Below are 13,723 nucleotides of genomic sequence, written 5' to 3'. Positions count from 1 at the left end.
ATAGTAAAAGTGTCTTGACAAGCGAAAAGGCGGGCCGGAGGCCGAAGGCCGTAGGCCCGACGTGAGCTTGTCAAGACACTTTTACTATTGGGTCGTGTTTAAGCTCTAACTTCCCTTCAACCCCCAAAGTAACCATATTGCGAAGGCCGAAGGCCGAGCTCCGCGTAGGGCCGAAGGCCCGGAGCGTCCCATTGGATCGCCCAAGCACGCGAGGCCGAAGGCCGAGCTGCGGGAGTGCGTGCTCGCACGCGGACCATTCCTTGCAAGCAAAAGTACAACTGCTTTACCTTTTCCCTTTGGAAAACAAACTTTTTCACTAAAGGCTCGCTTCAGGCTGGGAGGCCGAAGGCCGACCCCGGCGGAGGGCCGAAGGCCCGGAGCCTTCACCCCGACCCCCAAGCGTGCAACCCCCAGTAACTAAAAGCGAGGCCGAAGGCCGAGCTGCGTGCGTACGGTGCTCCCAAGCGTTCTACCAAGTCGACTGTCTTGATAAGCGGAGCCGGCGGGCCGACGGCCCGACGGCGACGCGTCGAGGCCAGCGAAGGCCGAAGGCCGAGCTCCGCGTAGGGCCGAAGGCCCGAAGCGTCACCTGAGAGGGGGAAGTTGGAGCTTAAACACGACCCAATAGGAAAAGTGTCTTAGACAAGCGAAACGGCGGGCCGAAGGCCAAAGGCCGTAGGCCCGACGTGAGCTTGTCAAGACACTTTTACTATTGGGTCGTGTTTAAGCTCCAACTTCCCGCACTAATCCCGAAGCGAAACCAACCCTCCCCGAGTGTCTTAATAAGCGAAGCGGCGGGCCGAAGGCCCGACGCTGAGCTTCGAAACCCAGCGAAGGCCGAAGGCCGAGCTCCGCGTAGGGCCGAAGGCCCGGAGCGTCCCACTGGTTCGGCCAAGCACGCGAGGCCGAAGGCCGAGCTGCGAGAGTGCGGCCCAAAGCGGAAGTACAACCGCATTACATTTCACCTTTGGAAAACAAATATTCTTTATACTAAAAATAACGGGAAAAAATGCATTTATAGAGCGAACCGGTTACAAGTTAACTGTTTTAATAAGCGAAGCGGCGGGCTGAAGGCCCGACGCTGAGCTTCGAAACCCAGCGAAGGCCGAAGGCCGAGCTCCGCGTAGGGCCGAAGGCACGGAGCGTCCCATTGGATCGCCTAAGCACGCGAGGCCGAAGGCCGAGCTGCGAGAGTGCGGCCCAAAGCGGAAGTACAACCGCATTAACTTTCCCCTTTGGAAAACAAATCTTCTTTATATTAATAACAACAAAAATAACGGGAAAAGTTATAAAGCGAACCGGCAATAAGTCAACTGTCTTAATAAGCGGAGCCGGCGGGCCGAAGGCCCGACGGCGAAGCGTCGAGGCTAGCGAAGGCCGAAGGCCGAGCTCCGCGTAGGGCCGAAGGCCCGAAGCGTCCCCTTCGAAGCTCGCCAGCGGGGAAGTTGGAGCTTAAACACGACCCAATAGTAAAAGTGTCTTAGACAAGCGAAACGGCGGGCCGGAGGCCGAAGGCCGTAGGCCCGACGTGAGCTTGTCAAGACACTTTTACTATTGGGTCGTGTTTACGCTCCAACTTCCCTTCAACCCCCAAAGTAACTATATTGCGAAGGCCGAAGGCCGAGCTCCGCGTAGGGCCGAAGGCCCGGAGCGTCCCATTGGATCGCCCAAGCACGCGAGGCCGAAGGCCGAGCTGCGGGAGTGCGTGCTCGCACGCGGACCATTCCTTGCAAGCAAAAGTACAACTGCTTTACCTTTTCCCTTTGGAAAACACAAACTTTTACACCTAAACAACAGCAACAACAACAAACACTACAACAACAACACATAAACAACAATATTAATAACAACATACGCAAGGCCGAGTGCATGCTCGCACGCGCAACAAAAGTACAACTGCAACACTTCTTCCCTTTGGAAAACAAACTTTTTCACTCAAACAACGGCACCTACAACAATAACTCATCAATAACAACATCAATAACAGCACCAACTACAAAAACAACAATACTAACAACAGCACCATGCACACCGCGGGGCCCCCGGGCCCCGCGCACCAAGCAAAACTCTAGTCTATATTATATAAAGCTGCAGCCCGAACGTTAATCGACACGAATTGTTCTCCCGGAAGGAGGCGCGGGGGGGATTCGAGTTTGGTACGGTCGTACAGGGGCGGTCCGGTGACCTCCGGAAAAATCCGACTTTCGGTCTACCGGATCGGGACAGAAAAATGGTTGACGGCCCGGCTAAACGGTGGGAGATAGTGGGGGGGTGCTCGACCGAATGTCACAGAGGACCCTGGGCAGTTTCGGAGGCCGCCATTTTTTTTTTCAAAATGGCGGATTCAAAATGGCGGCCGATTTTCAAGTCGGTCCCGGCGCGCTCAAATTTCGGTCACGGAATCTCGGGGCCCTCTAGATCGGTATGGAAAAAAAATTTTTGGAAAAAATCCAAGATGGCGGACACCATGGCCACTTTTATTTTGTATGACAACTTTTAAACGGTGACAGATAGGTGGGGGGTGCTCGACCAAATGTCATAGAGGGCCCCGAGACAAATGGAATGGCATTTAAAAAAATTCAAAATGGCCGACTCAAAATGGCGCCGAAATTTCAAAACGGTCCGAGAGCGCCGAGAACCGGTATGTGGGTACATATGGGCCCGCGCATTAGAAAAAAATTTTTTTTTTTTTTTTTTAGCTCGAAAAAAAATTTGTATGGGATTTTTTTTTCGAATCCCCCACATGCTAAACGGTGAGAGATAGGTCGGGGGAGCTCGACCAAATGTCATAGAGGGCTCCGAGTGGAATCTGAATAAGAAAAAAAAAATTCAAAATGGCCGACTTTTTTTTTTCTAAAACTTCAAAAAGGTCCGAGCGCTCTGATATTTTGGTCGCGGTATCTCGGAGCCCCAATGACTCCTATGGGAAAAAAAAATTTTGGAAAAAATCCAAGATGGCGGAAAAATGGCCAGTTTACTTTTGTATGGCAACTCTCAAACGGTGCGTGATAGGTGGGGGGTGCTCGACCAAATGTCATAGAGGGCCCCGAGACAAATAAAACTGCATCAAAAAAAAATTCAAAATGGCCGACTTTTTTTTTTTTTCTTTTTTTAATGTTGGTCCGAGCGCGCTGAGATTTTGCATGCGGCGAGCCTGGGGGCCAAGATTACCATATGAAAAAAAAGTTTTTTGGAAAAATCCAAAATGGCGGCGGACAGGGGCAAAGTAAAATTTCCAAGTAGGTTAAGCGAGCCCGAAGGGCGAGCTTCAGGCTGGGAGGCCGAAGGCCGACCCCGGCGGAGGGCCGAAGGCCCGGAGCCTTCACCCCGACCTCCAAGCGTGCACCCCCAGTATCTAAAAGCGAGGCCGAAGGCCGAGCTGCGTGCATAAGGTGCTCCCAAGCGTTATACCAAGTCAACTGTCTTGATAAGCGGAGCCGGCGGGCCGAAGGCCCGACGGCGACGCGTCGAGGCTAGCGAAGGCCGAAGGCCGAGCTCCGCGTAGGGCCGAAGGCCCGAAGCGTCACCTGAGAGGGGGAAGTTGGAGCTTAAACACAACCCAATAGGAAAAGTGTCATAGACAAGCGAAACGGCGGGCCGAAGGCCCGACGTGAGCTTGTCAAGACACTTTTACTATTGGGTCGTGTTTAAGCTCCAACTTCCCGCACTACTCCCGAAGCGAAACCAACCCTCCCCGAGTGTCTTAATAAGCGAAGCGGCGGGCCGAAGGCCCGACGCTGAGCTTCGAAACCCAGCGAAGGCCGAAGGCCGAGCTCCGCGTAGGGCCGAAGGCCCGGAGCGTCCCACTGGTTCGGCCAAGCACGCGAGGCCGAAGGCCGAGCTGCGAGAGTGCGGCCCAAAGCGGAAGTACAACCGCATTACATTTCACCTTTGGAAAACAAATATTCTTTATACTAAAAATAACGGGAAAAATGCATTTATAGAGCGAACCGGTTACAAGTTAACTGTTTTAATAAGCGAAGCGGCGGGCCGAAGGCCCGACGCTGAGCTTCGAAACCCAGCGAAGGCCGAAGGCCGAGCTCCGCGTAGGGCCGAAGGCACGGAGCGTCCCATTGGATCGCCCAAGCACGCGAGGCCGAAGGCCGAGCTGCGAGAGTGCGGCCCAAAGCGGAAGTACAACCGCATTAACTTTCCCCTTTGGAAAACAAATCTTCTTTATATTAATAACAACAAAAATAACGGGAAAAGTTATAAAGCGAACCGGCAACAAGTCAACTGTCTTAATAAGCGGAGCCGGCGGGCCGAAGGCCCGACGGCGAAGCGTCGAGGCTAGCGAAGGCCGAAGGCCGAGCTCCGCGTAGGGCCGAAGGCCCGAAGCGTCCCCTTCGAAGTTCGCCAGCGGGGAAGTTGGAGCTTAAACACGACCCAATAGTAAAAGTGTCTTAGACAAGCGAAACGGCGGGCCGGAGGCCGAAGGCCGTAGGCCCGACGTGAGCTTGTCAAGACACTTTTACTATTGGGTCGTGTTTACGCTCCAACTTCCCTTCAACCCCCAAAGTAACTATATTGCGAAGGCCGAAGGCCGAGCTCCGCGTAGGGCCGAAGGCCCGGAGCGTCCCATTGGATCGCCCAAGCACGCGAGGCCGAAGGCCGAGCTGCGGGAGTGCGTGCTCGCACGCGGACCATTCCTTGCAAGCAAAAGTACAACTGCTTTACCTTTTCCCTTTGGAAAACACAAACTTTTACACCTAAACAACAGCAACAACAACAAACACTACAACAACAACACATAAACAACAATATTAATAACAACATACGCAAGGCCGAGTGCATGCTCGCACGCGCAACAAAAGTACAACTGCAACACTTCTTCCCTTTGGAAAACAAACTTTTTCACTCAAACAACGGCACCTACAACAATAACTCATCAACAACAACATCAACAACAGCACCAACTACAAAAACAACAATACCAACTACAGCACCATGCACACCGCGGGGCCCACGGGCCCCGCGCACCAAGCAAAATCTAGTCTATATTATATAAAGCTGCAGCCCGAACACTAATTGACACGAATTGTTCTCCCGGAAGGAGGCGCGGGGGGGGATTCGAGTTTGGTACGGTCGTACAGGGGGCGGTCCGGTGACCTCCGGAAAAATCCGACATTCGGTCTACCGGATCGGGACAGAAAAATGTTTGACGGCCCGGCTAAACGGTGGGAGATAGTGGGGGGGTGCTCGACCGAATGTCACAGAGGACCCTGGGCAGTTTCGGAGGCCGCCATTTTTTTTTTCAAAATGGCGGATTCAAAATGGCGGCCGATTTTCAAGTCGGTCCCGGCGCGCTCAAATTTCGGTCACGAAATCTCGGGGCCCTCTAGATCGGTATGGAAAAAAAAAATTTGGAAAAAATCCAAGATGGCGGACACCATGGCCACTTTTATTTTGTATGGCAACTTTTAAACGGTGACAGATAGGTGGGGGGTGCTCGACCAAATGTCATAGAGGGCCCCGAGACAAATGGAATGGCATTTAAAAAAATTCAAAATGGCCGACTCAAAATGGCGCCGAAATTTCAAAACGGTCCGAGAGCGCCGAGAACCGGTATGTGGGTACATATGGGCCCCCGCATTCGAAAAAAATGTTTTTTTTTTTTTTTAGCTCGAAAAAAAATTTGTATGGGATTTTTTTTCGAATCCCCCACATGCTAAACGGTGAGAGATAGGTCGGGGGAGCTCGACCAAATGTCATAGAGGGCTTTGAGTAGAATCTGAATAAGAAAAAAAAAATTCAAAATGGCCGACTTTTTTTTTTTTCTAAAACTTCAAAAAGGTCCGAGCGCTCTGAAATTTTGGTCGCGGTATCTCGGAGCCCCAATGACTCGTACGGAAAAAAAAAAATTTTGGAAAAAATCCAAGATGGCGGAAAAATGGACAGTTTACTTTTGTATGGCAACTCTCAAACGGTGCGTGATAGGTGGGTGGTGCTCGACCAAATGTCATAGAGGGCCCCGAGACAAATAAAACTGCATCAAAAAAAAATTCAAAATGGCCGACTTTTTTTTTTTCTTTTTTTAATGTTGGTCCGAGCGCGCTGAGATTTTGCATGCGGCGAGCCTGGGGGGCCAAGATTACCATATGAAAAAAAGTTTTTTGGAAAAATCCAAAATGGCGGCGGACAGGGGCAGAGTCAAATTTTCAAGTAGGTTAAGCGAGCCCGAAGGGCGAGCTTCAGGCTGGGAGGCCGAAGGCCGACCCCGCGGAGGGCCGCCAGGCCCGGAGCTTCACCCGGAGTGGCTAAGCGTGTCCCACTCCCAGTAATTTTGGGCGAGGCCGAAGGCCGAGCTGCGGGCGTGAGGAACAAAGCGAAATCCTATATAAAAACTGTGTTAAGCGAGCCCGAAGGGCGAGCTTCAGGCCGGGAGGCCAAAGGCCGACCCCGGCGGAGGGCCGAAGGCCCGGAGCCTTCTCCCCGACCCCCAAGCGTGCAACTCCCAGTAATTTAAAGCGAGGCCGAAGGCCGAGCTGCGTGCACAAGGTGCTCCCAAGCGTTCTACCAAGTCAACTGTCTTGATAAGCGGAGCCGGCGGGCCGATGGCCCGACGGCGACGCGTCGAGGCTAGCGAAGGCCGAAGGCCGAGCTCCGCTTAGGGCCGAAGGCCCGAAGCGTCACCTGAGAGGGGGAAGTTGGAGCTTAAACACGACCCAATAGGAAAAGTGTCTTAGACAAGCGAAACGGCGGGCCGAAGGCCCGACGTGAGCTTGTCAAGACACTTTTACTATTGGGTCGTGTTTAAGCTCCAATTTCCCGCACTACTCCCGAAGCGAAACCAACCCTCCCCGAGTATCTTAATAAGCGAAGCGGCGGACCGAAGGTCCGACGCTGAGCTTCGAAACCCAGCGAAGGCCGAAGGCCGAGCTCCGCGTAGGGCCGAAGGCCCGGAGCGTCCCATTGGATCGCCCAAGCACGCGAGGCCGAAGGCCGAGCTGCGAGAGTGCGGCCCAAAGCGGAAGTACAACCGCATTACCTTTCCCCTTTGGAAAACAAATATTCTTTATACTAAAAATAACGGGAAAAGTGTATTTATAGAGCGAACCGGTTACAAGTTAACTGTCTTAATAAGCGAAGCGGCGGGCCGAAGGCCCGACGCTGAGCTTCGAAACCCAGCGAAGGCCGAAGGCCGAGCTCCGCGTAGGGCCGAAGGCCCGGAGCGTCCCATTGGATCGCCCAAGCACGCGAGGCCGAAGGCCGAGCTGCGAGAGTGCGGCCCAAATCGGAAGTAAAACCGCATTACTTTTCCCCTTTGGAAAACAAATATATTTTATACTAAAAATAACGGGAAAAGTGCATTTATAGAGCGAACCGGTTACAAGTTAACTGTCTTAATAAGCGAAGCGGCGGGCCGAAGGCCCGACGCTGAGCTTCGAAACCCAGCGAAGGCCGAAGGCCGAGCTCCGCGTAGGGCCGAAGGCCCGGAGCGTCCCATTGGATCGCCCAAGCACGCGAGGCCGAAGGCCGAGCTGCGAGAGTGCGGCCCAAATCGGAAGTAAAACCGCATTACTTTTCCCCTTTGGAAAACAAATATATTTTATACTAAAAATAACGGGAAAAGTGCATTTATAGAGCGAACCGGTTACAAGTTAACTGTCTTAATAAGCGAAGCGGCGGGCCGAAGGCCCGACGCTGAGCTTCGAAACCCAGCGAAGGCCGAAGGCCGAGCTCCGCGTAGGGCCGAAGGCCCGGAGCGTCCCATCGGATCGCCCAAGCACGCGAGGCCGAAGGCCGAGCTGCGGGAGTGCGTGCTCGCACGCGGACCATTCCTTGCAAGCAAAAGTACAACTGCTTTACCTTTTCCCTTTGGAAAACACAAACTTTTACACCTAAACAACAGCAACAACAACAAACACTACAACAACATTAATAACAACATACGCGAGGCCGAGTGCATGCTCGCACGCGCAGCTGAAGTACAACTGCACCACTTCTTCCCTTTGGAAAACAAACTTTTTCACTCAAACAACGACACCTACAACAACAACATTAACAACAACACTAACAACAACACAAACAACAAACTACACGATTACCGCGGGGCCCTCGGGCCCCGCGCACCAAGCAAAACTGCTTTACCTTTTCCCTTTGGAAAACAAACTTTTTCACTCAAACAACGGCACCTACAACAACAACTCATCAACAACAACACTAACAACAGCACCAACTACAAAAACAACAATACCAACTACAGCACCATGCACACCGCGGGGCCCACGGGCCCCGCGCACCAAGCAAAATCTAGTCTATATTATATAAAGCTGCAGCCCGAACATGAATTGACACGAATTGTTCTCCCGGAAGGAGGCGCGGGGGGGATTCGAGTTTGGTACGGTCGTACAGAGGGCGGTCCGGTGACCTCCGGAAAAATCCGACATTCGGTCTACCGGATCGGGACAGAAAAATGTTTGACGGCCCGGCTAAACGGTGGGAGATAGTGGGGGGGTGCTCGACCAAATGTCACAGAGGACCCTGGGCAGTTTCGGAGGCCGCCATTTTTTTTTCAAAATGGCGGATTCAAAATGGCGGCCGATTTTCATGTCGGTCCCGGCGCGCTCAAATTTCGGTCACGGAATCTCGGGGCCCTCTAGATCGGTATGGAAAAAAAAAATTTGGAAAAAATCCAAGATGGCGGACACCATGGCCACTTTTATTTTGTATGGCAACTTTTAAACGGTGACAGATAGGTGGGGGGTGCTCGACCAAATGTCATAGAGGGCCCCGAGACGAATGGAATGGCATTTAAAAAAATTCAAAATGGCCGACTCGAAATGGCGCCGAAATTTCAAAACGGTCCGAGAGCGCCGAGAACCGGTATGTGGGTACATATGGGCCCCCGCATTCGAAAAAAATTTTTTTTTTTTTTTTAGCTCGAAAAAAAATTTGTATGAGATTTCTTTTCGAATCCCCCACATGCTAAACGGTGAGAGATAGGTCGAGGGAGCTCGACCAAATGTCATAGAGGGCTCCGAGTGGAATCTGAATAAGAAAAAAAAAATTCAAAATGGCCGACTTTTTTTTTTTCTAAAACTTCAAAAAGGTCCGAGCGCTCTGAAATTTTGGTCGCGGTATCTCGGAGCCCCAACGACTCCTATGGAAAAAAAAAATTTTGGAAAAAATCCAAGATGGCGGAATAATGGCCAGTTTACTTTTGTATGGCAACTCTCAAACGGTGCGTGATAGGTGGGGGGTGCTCGACCAAATGTCATAGAGGGCCCCGAGACAAATAAAACTGCATCAAAAAAAAATTCAAAATGGCCGACTTTTTTTTTTCTTTTTTTAATGTTGGTCCGAGCGCGCTGAGATTTTGCATGCGGCGAGCCTGGGGGGCCAAGATTACCATATGAAAAAAAGTTTTTTGGAAAATCCAAAATGGCGGCGGACAGAGGCAAAGTCAAATTTCCAAGTAGGTTAAGCGAGCCCGAAGGGCGAGCTTCAGGCTGGGAGGCCGAAGGCCGACCCCGGCGGAGGGCCGAAGGCCCGGAGCCTTCACCCTGACCCCCAAGCGTGCAACCCCCAGTAACTAAAAGCGAGGCCGAAGGCCGAGCTGCGTGCGGACGGTGCTCCCAAGCGTTCTACCAAGTCGACTGTCTTGATAAGCGGAGCCGGCGGGCCGAAGGCCCGACGGCGACGCGTCGAGGCCAGCGAAGGCCGAAGGCCGAGCTCCGCGTAGGGCCGAAGGCCCGAAGCGTCACCTGAGAGGGGGAAGTTGGAGCTTAAACACGACCCAATAGGAAAAGTGTCTTAGACAAGCGAAACGGCGGGCCGAAGGCCAAAGGCCGTAGGCCCGACGTGAGCTTGGCAAGACACTTTTACTATTGGGTCGTGTTTAAGCTCCAACTTCCCGCACTACTCCCGAAGCGAAACCAACCCTCCCCGAGTATCTTAATAAGCGAAGCGGCGGGCCGAAGGCCCGACGCTGAGTTTCGAAACCCAGCGAAGGCCGAAGGCCGAGCTCCGCGTAGGGCCGAAGGCCCGGAGCGTCCCACTGGATCGCCCAAGCACGCGAGGCCGAAGGCCGAGCTGCGAGAGTGCGGCCCAAAGCGGAAGTACAACCGCATTACATTTCACCTTTGGAAAACAAATATTCTTTATACTAAAAATAACGGGAAAAATGCATTTATAGAGCGAACCGGTTACAAGTTAACTGTTTTAATAAGCGAAGCGGCGGGCCGAAGGCCCGACGCTGAGCTTCGAAATCCAGCGAAGGCCGAAGGCCGAGCTCCGCGTAGGGCCGAAGGCCCGGAGCGTCCCACTGGATCGCCCAAGCACGCGAGGCCGAAGGCCGAGCTGCGCGAGTGCGGCCCAAAGCGGAAGTACAACCGCATTACATTTCACCTTTGGAAAACAAATATTCTTTATACTAAAAATAACGGGAAAAATGCATTTATAGAGCGAACCGGTTACAAGTTAACTGTTTTAATAAGCGAAGCGGCGGGCCGAAGGCCCGACGCTGAGCTTCGAAATCCAGCGAAGGCCGAAGGCCGAGCTCCGCGTAGGGCCGAAGGCCCGGAGCGTCCCACTGGATCGCCCAAGCACGCGAGGCCGAAGGCCGAGCTGCGCGAGTGCGGCCCAAAGCGGAAGTACAACCGCATTACATTTCACCTTTGGAAAACAAATATTCTTTATACTAAAAATAACGGGAAAAGTGCATTTATAGAGCGAACCGGTTAGAAGTTAACTGTTTTAATAAGCGAAGCGGCGGGCCGAAGGCCCGACGGCGAAGCGTCGAGGCTAGCGAAGGCCGAAGGCCGAGCTCCGCGTAGGGCCGAAGGCCCGAAGCGTCCCCTTCGAGGCTCGCCAGCGGGGAAGTTGGAGCTTAAACACGACCCAATAGTAAAAGTGTCTTAGACAAGCGAAATGGCGGGCCGGAGGCCGAAGGCCGTAGGCCCGACGTGAGCTTGTCAAGACACTTTTACTATTGGGTCGTGTTTAAGCTCCAACTTCCCTTCAACCCCCAAAGTAACCATATTGCGAAGGCCGAAGGCCGAGCTCCGCGTAGGGCCGAAGGCCCGGAGCGTCCCATTGGATCGCCCAAGCACGCGAGGCCGAAGGCCGAGCTGCGGGAGTGCGTGCTCGCACGCGGACCATTCCTTGCAAGCAAAAGTACAACTGCTTTACCTTTTCCCTTTGGAAAACAAACTTTTTCACTAAAACAACGGCACCTACAACAACAACTCATCAACAACAACATCAACAACAGCACCAACTACAAAAACAACAATACCAACAACAGCACCATGCACACCGCGGGGCCCCCGGGCCCCGCGCACCAAGCAAAATCTAGTCAGTTGTTCTATTTCGGCATTCCTTCGAATCCTCCAACTGCTATCGTCTCTTTTGACAGGATAAAATGCTAACGGAATGGAAAAATATATCTTCGGACGCCTTATAGTATCTCTTCTATAGAATCATAAAGCTTGTACAGTCGCCATCAGATATATCGAAGCGGCCGAGGTGCTCAAAAATATCTGAACACGCAATCTAACGCCTTAATAATAGAGGGGTGTTCAGATATTTGAGAGCACCTTGGCCGCTCCGATATATCTGATGGCGACTGTAATTTTCGATAGAAATAACATAAACAGTTTAAAGAAAAGTAGCGTTGAACAGCTTTAATAAAACGTTCCATAGATAGGCCAGGCTGCATGCGTAGGCATCACGTTACTTGCGTCTTAATTTTGTGAGAACTGAAGCCTTACCGCGAACCACGTTCGACGGGTTGCCTGCCTGTCACACTTATGTACGAATTTACAAGTGCGACAGAGAGGCAATACGTCGAACGTGGTTTGCGGTAGGCCTTCTGTAGGCGGAAACGTGCTGCATATGCGTGTGCACTGGCCTTATGGTGTCATTGTCGGCATGTATTGGTGTTGTATTGTATTGTTGTTGTTTTACGGTCAAGGAGTTTGATTGCTCTGCCATTTCGTACCTTATCACAAAGACATAACGCTTTTGATGTTATTTGGCACTGTGAGAAGGTACAAAATGGCAGATAAAAAATACATCGTTATGCGGGAGCAAAAAGCCTGTCAAAGAACACGTGTAACAGAATGTCTGTTTTGTATAAACGGTATATTCTGCCTAGACATTCTATTGCAGACATTACAGATGTTCTTCATATCTGGCATGAAGTTTTCGTTAGAAAAGTATTTCACTATGTAAACGCTGACCTAGAGTCAACGTGTCTACTTGAATAATAAGTCACCAATATATTTAATTTGTATATCGGTATTTGCTTCTTAAAATATTTCATTTTGATTTTCTTATAAGTGACCAACGTTTTATATATCTACTGCTTCATATTAAACTCATAGCTCATATTGTTTATTTCAGTACAGTCAAATAACGATATAATAATTAAATGATGTGTACCTTTAGCCTTTAGTGCATATATAATATATGTATACCTAAATTAGCGTTGTCCAAATGTAAGCAGTTGTTACTTTTATGGTACTAAATAAAGATTTTTTTTAATTTTTTTTTTATGCAGATAAATCACATATCTTTGACTGTATGCCGCTTATTATTCTGTTCTGTGATGTGCGCGTATCTTAACCTTTATGTAAGTCATTAATGTTGCCAAAAAGAGGTAACCCTTTCTAAAAAGAATTTTGCATTCAGGTGTGCCAGCCCGCATCCCGTCCCCACGCGAGCTGGCCGCCCACACGCAGTGCATCATGCAGAGCGCCCTCATCAAGAAGAAGCTAGAAGAACAGCGCGAGAACTACCGCCGCCGCCACGACCCGCCCAAGGGCACTCCCATCTCGTTCACACCCACATCCGTGAGTATACAGCCCCCTCACTCTACCGTCGACTAGCTAGAACACGGGTACTACTGATACTGACCCGATCCGTCTGACGGTGCTCCTATGTCGTACACACCCACATCTGTTAGTATACAGCTCTCTCACTCTACCTGACAGAGCTGCCATTACGGAACTAATGGAAGTCGTTTTTAGGATTTTCTGGGGTTGCAGTTTACATCGTCGTCTTAAGATTGCGTTGATATTAACGGCGGTCACTTCTAAAAATTTTAAAACAAATGACATCCGATACGATGATTTTCTAATTATACTTGCAATTTTTTTTATTTGTTGCAGAGCAAGTCCTGTTATTTAACATTAAAATCTATTTAACATAAATTAATGTAATGTTATGTTAATTATTTATGCAGGTATTACGTAAAATGACTGCGGACAAGGAATCCGACGCGCCGAGCCCCAAGCAGCAGCAGTGGGCGCAGCCGCCTAAGATGCCGCAAGGGCGGCCCATCGTCAAGGTATATTAACAACCAACGGACCTTCATACGGTTCTGCCTTCGGTACCGGCCCACTTTCTAGGCGATACATTTCGATCTAGGGCTGTAATGTTCGTCTGAAAAAAGGCAGAAGTTTAATTTTATCCGCTTTTTTCCTCATAAAAACATTGTGTGTGCCACGGGCGGTACAGAAATTAAGAACTCGTGTTAATTAAGCCCTCGCCTTCAGTATCGGGTTTCAATTCACACTCGTTCGTAAATTCTTGTTTACCGCCCTTAATACACAATGTACTAATACACATCTCAACCAGTAAATTAGAAAGACTCAGATCACATGTTTGTTAACCTTGACTTCGCCTCAGCCGACAATTACACTGCCAATGTCAAACACAATTGTCACTAGATAATCTTACCATGTTGGATTTTCACAAGAATTCATCTGTCTGTATA

At 50.7% G+C, this 13,723-nt stretch overlaps 1 protein-coding gene across 1 annotated transcript in view; it reads left to right on the top strand.

Annotated features, from left to right (window-relative positions):
* The window catches only part of LOC133529301 (eukaryotic translation initiation factor 4E transporter-like), a 64,087-nt gene that overhangs the window by 40,697 nt on the left and 9,667 nt on the right, over positions 1-13,723 (top strand). The window contains exons 21-22 of the mRNA XM_061866998.1: positions 12,637-12,797; positions 13,190-13,294. Coding sequence (XP_061722982.1) covers positions 12,637-12,797; positions 13,190-13,294 — 266 coding nt within the window. The remainder of the gene's footprint in view (positions 1-12,636; positions 12,798-13,189; positions 13,295-13,723) is intronic.

This window comes from Cydia pomonella, chromosome 20 (genome assembly GCF_033807575.1).
Source record: "Cydia pomonella isolate Wapato2018A chromosome 20, ilCydPomo1, whole genome shotgun sequence".
Lineage (NCBI taxonomy): Eukaryota > Metazoa > Arthropoda > Insecta > Lepidoptera > Tortricidae > Cydia > Cydia pomonella.
This window is presented reverse-complemented; position numbering and strand designations above follow the sequence as displayed.